The following is an 11,510-nucleotide window of genomic DNA, read 5'->3' on the forward strand; positions in this document are numbered from 1 at the left end:
TATATATGCATGTGCTTGTCTCATAACGCGAGCTTACAACACAAAGAGCTGCAGAAGGACTGTGTTTTCAAATTGTCTTTTTTTTTTTTCCTTTTCCAGATTTAAGTTTCTGTATCAGCAGATGACTGTAACGGCTGTAACCAAGAGGGAGGTGTCCGTTACCTGGCGAACACTCTGTCCTTGATGCCTTTCTCCTTCCCATACTGCACAGACTGCACCTCCGTCCGCCCGCTGGGGACAGAAACAGCAAGAACAATCATCAGTGGACGAAGTTGAAAGAAATAAACCTTATTGGGAGTGAAACAGCGTTTGGCTTCAGCAAGGCTTACTGGTACCAGCTTTACTTCCTGAAACCAAGACAAGATTTCACACGACAACAGCTGCAGTTTGTGCGACTTTATTCTGCAATGCGAAAAGCCACTTCAGTTATCAGTCCTTCACATCTTCCAGAAAAAAGTCTGTCCTAAAATAAAAAAAATCAATCCAAATAGTGCAAGACAGGCCGTCTGTCAGCCACGAACAAGTGCAGCAGCACATTTATCTTTTGACACTCTGCTAATAACATGTTAACGGCACAAACTCATAATTCAAAAGACTGCGCTTATTGGAAAGTCAGTCAATATCTCAAGGGCAAAAACACACCCCCACACACTGTCAAGCCAAACATCAGACAAGGCTCGCTCGCATTGCATCACTGCTGCTCAATAATGCATCACAAGACCTCCAACTCTCGGTTCATCTCTCACTCACATACCAGAGAAAAGGGAAATGCAGAACGCGACCAGTGAAGGGAAGCAAAGGTGACAGAGGGCGATGTCATAACCCAGTACAGAGAAAACATGATTCTACTTTATGTTTTCACTTTCCATTCCAGGTCAGCAGCAGAAAACATGCATATCACCAGTTTAACAGAAGTGTCTGGTTGAGTAGGGACGCTGAGATTAACTGCATGGCATGCTTTAACAAAGACACCGTCACAAACAACTCCTCAAGTTCACAGGAAGAGCTGCAAAGCCAAACAGAAACAAGTCACTTTATTGAGGTAAACTATGAATAATTAAGTTGTGGTCTTCTGGGGCAAGGTAGCATGACAGACAAGCAGTAGCCTTTCAGTGTTCTAGCCTTTCTAAGCAGAGAAACGCCACTGCATCGATCCAGTCAGCATGCACTTCTGTTGATTCTCCCCTTCAGTCAGACTCAAGCAACAGCTACAGAACGTGTATGTGTGTACATGTCAACATGTGGAAGGCTGGATCTAGACTTTTCCTGGTTCTTCGTGCTCCGTTGTTCCTCTGGGAGCCAATGTTTGTGTTTTGCTCTCACCAGTATCTGAACTTTGAGCCTAAGGTGAAGTAGTGAGCGAAGAAGTTCTTCTGTGGCGGGATGGGCTGCTCCAGCCTGAAGAAGGTGTGGTGCTCCACGCAGGTCTTCCACAGGTTCTTACAGGCCCGATAGTTGACCATGTTGAAACCCAGCAGCGTTTCCCGAGTCTCAGTCTGTGTGCAGGGAGGACAGGACAACAAGAGCTTGAAAACCGTTCTGGGTTTTGTCCACTAGTTTGTCTATTTACCTGGTTGTCCGCTGGCTAACAACACTTGTAGACAACTGGTTATTTATGGCAGACAGTTACCTTTAAAGTCTCCACTACTTTTAGCAAACTACCTGATGCATCCATAGCCATGTGTGAGACTTCTCTGCTTGCTCGTTAACAGACAGGCCTGAATGATGCTGCAGTGATCCACGACACAAGAGGGAACAGTAAGTTTTACAATTTCTTCTTCACTGACAAACTAAAGACGTGATGTGATGTTGTTGCTGTGGATGGTACTTATGATCCGTTATGTCTGTAGAACATGAGCTGTCGGACCACAATTAATTTAAAACGGTATTCTGTCACACATTTTACCGTCATCAAAAAAGTGCAGCTCATTTGGATTAGCTGTTCGGTCCTACTTGAAAACCCTTGTCAGACAGTTTGTGTTGGGAATAACCAGGACTATTTTTAACAAATGCCTAAAATCTGACTTTGTCCAGAAACAAGAGTTACTGACGCCAAAATACACACTACAACATCAACGGTAATCAGTTTATTACATCACCATTACTTTGTATTCACTGAATCCTCACATGGTTAAAGACACAAGCGGCGTTCCTTATTTATTGTCAGGGTAGGGGCAGCTTTCCAGTAAGCATATTGGATTAATGTAAATTAGTTAGCGTTGACTGTTTCACCAAGAATAATTTATTTTTATTTATTTCAAAGAGAAAAGAGAAAGGAAGACTGATGGAGGCACGGGACACAGACTGCATTGTTGAAGGTGGACGAGGATGGAAGAGTAGAGGAGCAGAATGGAAATCCCAGCATTAAATTATTAGATGCAGTTTATTCATCATCAGTTCAATGAAATACTTGACATGCTCCAGGCCGCTGTGGACACAGTAAGGGATGCTGCCAGAAGGAAAAATGGGAGTGAAATAAAGAGAGCTCTATCATTTAACTGGTAAATATGACTTCAAATGGACGAGCAGTGTAAGAAGGATAAGTGCTGAACTGTGAATATTTGTGTTGGCATATAAACATCAAGTAGACAGCGGGCTTGTTTGCTGTCTTGAAAACCCAACAAAGGATGCAAGACACAGTGGGGATTAAAGCAGAGTGAAGCAGGACTCAGACAGCAGGGGGTTAATCTGACGCTGATCACACATGCAGACACAGCTCAGCACTGCACGGACATACATGTATGCAGTCGGTACGGCATGTACAGAAAGACGCTCACGCTGGATCCATCCCTCTGCTCACAAACGAGACGTGGTTGTGAACAGAGGGAGGCCAGAAAGCGCTGCTGCTGTGTTTGAATGTTTGTGTGAGTGGGCGTGAGCTGGTGCGTACACCTACCACCTCTCTTCTTAGCTGGACGAAGAACTGCTTGCACTTGAAGGAGATTTTCACTATTTTCAACCTGTAAGCAGGAAAAGGTTGTCCGTTGAGTTGCTGCCATCACCAGCATTCACACACCAAAGCGACATCAGCTGCACAGATACAGTCATGTGTGATCATGTGTTCAGCTCCTCTGTCTACAGCCAGCACACTGAATGAAATACTGAAATATATCTGAGAGTTCATAGACAGCATTTAAACGCTGCAGTTAAAACGTACAGAAACAGACACCAGTGAAAACAGAACTAGACCCATTTCAATTACATGTATGATAAAAATTGAGCTCTAAAACAGAGCTGACTGTTTGGCTGCACAGCGTATGACTACAGTACCGACCCAGTGGCATGTCCGTGGGCTCTACAAGGTTAAAATGTAAATGAGTAAAATGACCACCTCCGAGCTGCCAGCCAATCAAGACACAGTTTACACTCATGTCTCACAAGATCCACAGGAGATGTAGCGCAGACGTTGAATTTACAAGACTGAGTGTCAGTTGACAAAATAAACCTCCTTGTATGTGTTCACACGTTGGGCTGATAAAGCCGATTCTGACACAACACAAAGCCGTAGCCATGACAACAGACGATGCTTCAAATGTGGATGTTGCTGCAAAGGAGCTACAGATTCTAAAATGCAGATGCTTCACAGACATCTGCCAACAAAATACCAACTAAACATTTGCGTCAATTTCAAAGAAATTCCATGAAGGTGTTCCTGAGATACCTGGTCCACAACAGTGACCCAGACGGATGCCTCCAGCCACGGCCGTCGTCAGTGTGGAGGCATGGAAATATGAAATATGTGGGACGACCCAGGAGCCAAGTAGGGAGGAGGCCCACCCCATGAGAGGGACTGTGCTCAATCAGTGACTTCCTGGTTTGACTCCCAGCCATCCTAGACATTCACTGCATGGCACATTTCTTGTCTCTCTCTCCACTGTCAATGTCTAACAATGCCTGACTGAAACCGGACAGATTTTTAAATTGGGTTCCATCATGCACATGAAACTTCAGATATGTTCCTTCTCACCTCCGACCTGCGCTCTACCAGAGCAGACAACAGTGGTGCATCACACACACTGCCAGAGGGAGTAATCAGGAAGCACTGGGCCACCGCACACCATAAACAAAGATGAGATTGTGATGCAACAGTTTGATGCAGAACTAGTAATACTTTGCAGTAAGAACATTCTGCGTTGCTTGGGAACAGTGTCTGCTGCTCCAGGCTGGAGAATAATAATCGCAACCATCCATTTGCTGTTATTCGGGCGGATGAGTCTGTGGGCAGTTCGTGAGGTTTGAAACTGAATCTGGAAACTCGTCACATTACAAAATAAAGTGGACCAAACATCGGCTCAGGCTAAGGTACCGGACTCAGGTTTTGGTTTTGAATCCTCATCAATTCATTTTGCTCCGGTTGAGGTTCAGCCAGACGGAAGTCCACCAGATCCTGTGCACCATACGTCCAGAACTAGCACTGTAGACGGCAACACGGCAGGTCCAAACATCTCTTTCAGGGATCAATAAACAAACTGAAAGCACACGTCTAAATAAATGGCCATTTCTTCACGTCTTTGTCCCATGTGTCACATCCCAACTGTTCATGTAACCTCCAGCCTCCTCCCAGAGCTGCAGGGTGTTGGCTATCGGAGTGTGACAGTCCTGAAACCTCCCACACTCAGCAATGGCCACATTCTGCACTGCGTACTATCCAGTCACACACACACAAGGCCAAACGGGATAAATAATAGTGGAATCAGAGGGCCACACACGCGTGGCCACCGTAAGAAGTCTGCTAATGAGCAGCAGCAGAGGAACATAATCCCTTCCTAGAGTTCTGCTGCTGCTGTGACTCATCGCTCCCTGCTAAATATATTTTACATACTTACTCACACACACATGCTTAAGCAGAGCGTGAGTCATGCGCCATCTACGTGCGGCTCATTTGTTAGGCTGCTGTGAACAGAAATAGGAAAGAGGCAAAACTCTAAATGTCTCTGCCGTTCCTCAAAGACTCTCTCGACCCTTCGTTATCTTACAGTTGGATTTATGACGGCAGGAGAGTGACGAGAAGGAGAGACGGCCTGAGAAGTGGCGGGGCTGGAGCAGATGTGGACACACTGAGCCTTTGTTGGAGGGAGGTAAAGAAAGAGAGGGAGAAGTGAGTGAGCGTGGGGTTGAGAGATCCTGTTGACTATTCGGTTTCTCTCGCTGCTCTCTCACACATGGCGGTGGGCAGCTGTTGGGGACGCCGCTGTTCGCCGCTACATTTAGCTCAGCTGACTGATGCACACACAAACATGCTGTAGCTGCTGTTCTCCACTCAGGAGGACTTCATGCCGACTTATGTTCAGTCCATGGAGACTCTTCTTAACCTGACCACAAACTAAGTCTTCACCCTACATTGTCATGGTTTGGCTTTGCTGTCCCCCAGATGGGAAGTCCTCAGTGGTCTCCATGGTGTGAGTAATAAAAAACCCTTCACTCACCAAAAAATTCATCTATGCAAGAAAACATGCATGCACACACACATACCAGCTGCTGAGTGCATGTGAACAGGGCGTGTATGTGTTAAGCCTACACGAGTGAATTATCAGTTACAAGAGGTTTGAGTTGTTCCTCTCCCACCCCCAGCACCCATTGACATTTAGCCTCCCACGGTGCAGAGGCAGAGGATAGGAGATTTCCAAGAATCAATGCTTTGGAGAGAGAAGGAGAGCAGCAGACGCACAGAACGATGGGAGGAAGTGACTTGGACACAGAGAGGCGAAAGGAGGACCAAGAGAGAAAGAGTAGATGTGAAGCCTGTAATATTTCCAGGAAACCTAGTGTAACACTGAAAGTCGTCCTGGTGCAGAAAAATAAAGAAAGATCTGGTGGAATCATCTGCTGACTCTAGAAAAGATCAACTGAAGCTTAAACATTCATATGCCATGTCAATAATCACTATGTGAGAGGTTTCCAAAACATTATGCAGCCCATTTCTCCGCAAAACATGTTCCTGGAGGCAGTTCAGGTGGAGCTGGCAGCAGTCTGATGGGCACAGAGGTGGAGTTCCCCCAGTCCAGGGCAAATGACGGAGTATGAAAATGTCAATGAGGAATGAGCTTTCTTTTTCTAGTAGCGCTCCATTTCTCATCCGCACAGATCCCCTCATTCACACCTGACAGCTTCCAGGTTTCTGTTGGCCTGAGATGAGCTTTCAGGCGGTTCCATTTGAAGAACCTTGATCAAGCAGGTGCAACTGAAACTGACAGTACGATCACGAGCTTCTTTTATTTAGTCACTGAAGCAGTTATTTGTGTACAGGAACAGTTCAAAAAGCGTATACACATTACTGGTTCAGCCATCAGGTCTCGCTGTGTATTTCTGCCTCCAGCGAACACAGACAAACTCTGGGTTGAGTTGGAAAGTATTTCCCCGGGGTGGTGCTCGATCTTCTCCTGTTCACCTTCTACATTCTCTCCCTCTGTGAGATCATCCATCATCATGGCTACACACATTCATTAAATCCCTTTCAACTGCAACCGACTCCACCCTGACCAAGTCCCTGGCTGAACTTACATCACGGATACCAGCCATCCATCCAAAAGCAAACCGTGACAAATTTGATATGTACATGTCCGGTCCTAAATCTCTCACCAAAACCGCCCATAAATGGACTCCCAGCACCGACAGCCCCGCTCCGTCTCGGTCTCCACATATCTGAAACCTCACAGTAACTTCTCACTGGAGCAGCATTTCAGTCCCATCCCAAAGCAGCTATCTTTGGGTTTTGTGCTTTTCAGACTTTATTCTGGGGTGCGTGTTACTCACCATGGGAAGTAGTTGATCCGTACCCTGTTCTTGTAAACCACAATGCCGGCGGACATCACCCCGATGAGAATCTCTGTGTTGCTCTGGTCCTGCAGGGAGGAGAACAGAGCGCGTGCGTTGTCGAGGTGAGATGAGCCAAACAGAGCGCAGTAGAGCAGGTGATGCTCCAAGTCTACATCCCTCAGAGCCAGGATCCAATAAGCAGCTCCAACACGTCCAGAGGATCACCCTGATTGATCTCATCTAGACATGTCCTTTATGTAGTATGTGTTGGATATCATTTCTCTCACTGTAGAGTATTGTTGATGATAAAACTGAATGTTCTTCTGCTGCTCAATCAGTACATCAAGCATGATTTCTGTGAGTTCTTGCTAAATTTCTCCAGATTTCTCAAGAGTCCTGAGACAGCCTAATTCCATCCACATCATTTACTACTGAGGTTCATGAATATATCTATCAAAGGCATGTAACACTGTGTAAATAGCTTTACCAGGATATGTCTTAGACTATTACATAACAACAAAATGAAGCCTCGTCTCAAAAAAATCCCTAAATTTGCAATTCTGTCAGGTCTATGAAGTTAAATTCAAAGGCAAGTCCCAATCTGCAGAGCATTCACACTCCCCGTCCACCCCACAATAACACCACAGTTAATGCTGCACTGCTCTCATCTCCTTCAGTAGTTAACAATCCAATCTCTGCAGGATGAGCTGGAAATGCCACCAGGCCAGAGCCCCGCTCACTTCTTCACGTAGCTTCATCTGATCGTTTCTACACAACTATCCAAAAGAGCTATGTGCAAAAAAACAACAGTATCTTGATGATTTTCCTGCTGCTACTATCTGTTGGTGTTATGAGAGCTGAATGCCAATGTTTGGCATTTCTGCAGGGTGTGGGCATCAACATCAGCTGTGCACGCTGCAGCTCCTCCAACCTGTTCTCATCCCAGCACAGAGACGCTTGGCTCTGCTGCTGCTGGCAGAATGAAAACAGTGCATGTGTGATGGTGGGGCAGGGAAACCTGTCACAGACTGGAACTTCATTACCATCATTCATTTTGATCACACTGGCTGAAGGTGGGGATGGACTATAGTATTTGTAACTGCACATGGCTGTTGTGGGGGGAGGAAGGAGCAAGACCGCCCACAGATGCACTGACAGGCCCTATAGATACCGCTAGGGAAATCAAAAACAAAAAAACCAGAGACAAACGGCAACACACAAACAAGCTATATGTAGAATAGTTTTTAGGATACTCAGTAAGGCACACGACTGCTAACAGACATGGAATCACAGCTTACTTACCCTTGCATAGTGCAGCTCCACCCCGTAGAGCTCCAGCGTACGTGCTGTGTTCAGATAATTAAACTCTGACTGGCCAGGAGACAGACCGCTGAGAGAGAGGGAGGGGAGAGAGTACAGCAACAGACAGGAGTGTGTGGGAGCCATGATGGCAGGTAGTGTGTTAAACAGACATATGGAGGTGGAGGAGGACAACGCGAAGCAGCAGAAAATAGGCAATCAGAAATAAAATAATGACAAGCAGTAGCTCAGCTAAACTCTATCACAGAAGGCTTTTGTGAAGAAAAGACTAACCTGATTGCATAAGTAATCATTTGTACTTGTGGAGCTCCTTAAATCAACAGACTTGTTTATCTAGACATAACTCCGGGACAGCAGCTCTGTTTGTTTGCTGCCACATGCTCGGCTGGACGTATCACTTCCTTCCTACATGTTCATGACCATGAGTGGGCTCACGGGCGTGTTAGCATCCGTGTGCAAGCATACCTGTGCTGCTGGTGATGTTTGGAGACCTCTTTGTGGAAGTCTTGTGGGGGATTCGGGATGAAGCAGTACTCAGACAGGTAGCCTGGATTATGCTCTGTTTCACTGTAGTCCCCCAACTCAGCTGCAGAAAAAGAGAGATTAAGAAAACGATGATGCATCAACATGTTCTCAGTTCAATGTGGAAAGTGTGGATTAAACAGAATCGAACTAGTAATGGGTCAAGAACTGAAAATTTTCCCCACAATAGAACACATTCATAGCATATTTCCTGACACTGAATCACTACATGTGCCATTTTTCAAAAATATGTACAATTCATTAAATGCATCAACTACATCCCAACATGTGATGGACCTTACAGCGGACACGCATGCAGGTTCCTCTTTATATGAAGCTGTAAACACACAGGGCTCCTATGGAAGTCTCTGAAAGTCTGGGACTTTACTGTAGCTAGCTAAAAACTGGGCAGCAGCACTGTGTCAACGTGATTATTTCTGAGGTGTCCCAAGCACAGCAGGCGGACATAGCATCACATATCTCTGTTCTGGCACCATCACTGGAAGGCATGCACAAATCAAAGCACCTCCAAAGTTCGGCAATGACTGCTTCAATGACGGCACTTTAAATGATGAACAATAAAAGTGTGGATGACAGAATCTACTGGCTCATGTGCAGTCAGTGCACCTGCTCTGTGGACGGTGTGCGTGGCTGCACAACGAAATGTACACCATGCATACCCTCTGCAGGCACACAGAAAGCATGAATCGGCCTTTAGCTTTGCTATGTGTGGAACCCTGAAGCGCTAAATGTGTGTTTTTGGGAGTGCCGTCGGTACACTGCAGCTTCAGGGTGGAAATGTTTGGCCAAGACGTTGATTGCCTCCATGTCTTCTAGCATACAAATAAACATCATATAGACATATGAACAAGTTCTTTACAAAACAAAAACAAAAACAAACTGGATTTTACCCGTGGTAGTGTGTAACTCCAAACCGCTGACAGACAAACACATTTTTAACACATCTTCCTGTCTTCCTGTAATCTCATTAACTGCTGGTGTTTGCACAGGAAGAGGCTGGAACGTTGCTCGCTGGTGGAAAATACAAATGAGTTTTCACACCTTTGCTGTAAATTTTCTCACAGTCTCTGGAAAAGCTCTTCTATTGAGACTGTACATTACCACAACATGAGAAAACAGGACGTCTTGAAACAGTAGTTTTAAACATATAGTGCAGTAACGCTACATGCTTGTTGAGAGGGACGTCGACCTCAGTGTGTGGTGCGTGTCTGTGCAGGTTTTCAGCTGAGCTAGACAAAATAAAACCCTATTACCTCATGTCATCACACCAGCTGCAGTCTGGCAAGTTTAGCATAAACTAAGGTGGTGCAACACACAGGCGCCTGATCGGTAAGACTGCACAGATGTAATAAATATCTTAAAACAAATCAAAGCAGAGGACGAGGTACAATGAGCATTCACGTTTGAGGCCTTTCCTTATGAACGCAGCATGCCACAGAGCAGACAGCCAGAGGCTGCAACTGTGGCTCAAAGTCACAACAGGCAGTAGGCTTGAAAATACAAATGCTTTTATTCAAAGATAAAAAGGAGTGCAGATTGCCGATAACAGGCAGAAACAAAGAATGAAATGATTCCCAGATCTCTGCTATATTTCAGAGCCTTCAGAGATGAAGAGCTCAAAGCCATTAGCTCACTAGCTTGCTGCTGAAACTCAAAAGCTTCAATTCATTCAAGTAGTCCCTTGACTAACCTCCAAGACGGGAGCCTAAGCATATTGACCAACCAATCAATTGTAGCTCACCCGCCTATTGATGTGCACACACCACCAGGGACATAAATGTGTACCGTCAATAGCTTGTGTTTCAGAGCAGCAGCTTAATGTCAGTGCATGTTATGCTGCACTTATTACTTTAACAAGGTTCAGAGTTACGGCCAATGAAGCTCAAAGATCATTCAACCTGATCTCTGTCTTTACTTCCATCTTTGATGTGAAATCCATACATGGATGTAGATTGACTGAAAGTGGGAGAGACGAGCTGGAGCTCAAGGCTCCTTATGATGGTGCTATTGACCAATGAAGCACAATCCAGACTTTACAGTCTCCATTTGTGATGATGCGTTCACTTGCATTGCAGGTAATGTAACCCAAGTGTCCGTGGTTCCTTATGCGTCCATCACCACAGTCAATATGAATAAATTAATAAAAGCAACATTTTCCAGCTCAATGGAAAGCAGCTTTAACGGCATCAAAGTGTTCTGTAGATATGAGAGCTGCTTTAGGTGAGCTCACAACTACTGCTTTACAATACCACACAAAAACGTGGAGTTTCCCGATTTTTTCTTTTTATTTTTTCTTTACTAAGACGCATTCATTTCTGAGAAAGGGGTTGCAATGTTTTTTAGACAGTTTTTGGTCAATTTATAAAGCAAGACTGTAGGTTTACTGCGAGGGATTTGTGATGTTTCTAGAACCAAGCTTTGGTGTGGGATTTAGAGTCATCAGCGCTGGCACTTGGACTGAGCTAACTGAATTAGCAGCATAGCAGCTGCTTCAAGCCGTTTCTCCCAAAGCAAACATTTATCTTCATAATCTGGGCTGGCACTGAGGAAGTGACAACATGGACCGAGCTACACGGTGTGTGTGTGTGTGTGTGTGTAAAAGCAGGAGTGTCATGATGTTGGTAGTCTAGGCCAAATCTCTTCTCTGACCTATATACTGCAGCAGTGCATATTCCCTGCAAATATGCCATAGAGGAGGAGAGCACAGAAAGGAGGAGGAGGAGGAGGAGGAGGAGGTGGAGGGACAGGGTAAGAGGTTTATGAGTGCATGAAATGGGGGGTGGAGATAAAACAAAGAAACAGGCAGAGGGCAAAACAGGCTGCATGAAAACAATGAGCAGCAAGAGAGGAAAAGAGCAGGACACACACACAGACAGGTTACAGACAGACAG

At 45.3% G+C, this 11,510-nt stretch overlaps 1 protein-coding gene across 2 annotated transcripts in view; it reads right to left on the bottom strand.

The window, feature by feature from the left end:
• The window catches only part of ptpn4a (protein tyrosine phosphatase non-receptor type 4a), an 85,383-nt gene that overhangs the window by 20,471 nt on the left and 53,402 nt on the right, over positions 1–11,510 (bottom strand). For both annotated transcript variants that reach the window (XM_008296342.1, XM_008296343.1), the window contains 6 exons: positions 8,542–8,662; positions 8,059–8,146; positions 6,754–6,842; positions 2,897–2,960; positions 1,324–1,496; positions 163–231 (listed from right to left, as the gene is read on the bottom strand). In XM_008296342.1, the coding sequence (XP_008294564.1) occupies positions 163–231; positions 1,324–1,496; positions 2,897–2,960; positions 6,754–6,842; positions 8,059–8,146; positions 8,542–8,662 (604 nt within the window). The remainder of the gene's footprint in view (positions 1–162; positions 232–1,323; positions 1,497–2,896; positions 2,961–6,753; positions 6,843–8,058; positions 8,147–8,541; positions 8,663–11,510) is intronic.

Source organism: Stegastes partitus, unplaced genomic scaffold, assembly GCF_000690725.1.
Source record: "Stegastes partitus isolate 25-593 unplaced genomic scaffold, Stegastes_partitus-1.0.2 Scaffold1121, whole genome shotgun sequence".
Classification (NCBI taxonomy): domain Eukaryota; kingdom Metazoa; phylum Chordata; class Actinopteri; family Pomacentridae; genus Stegastes; species Stegastes partitus.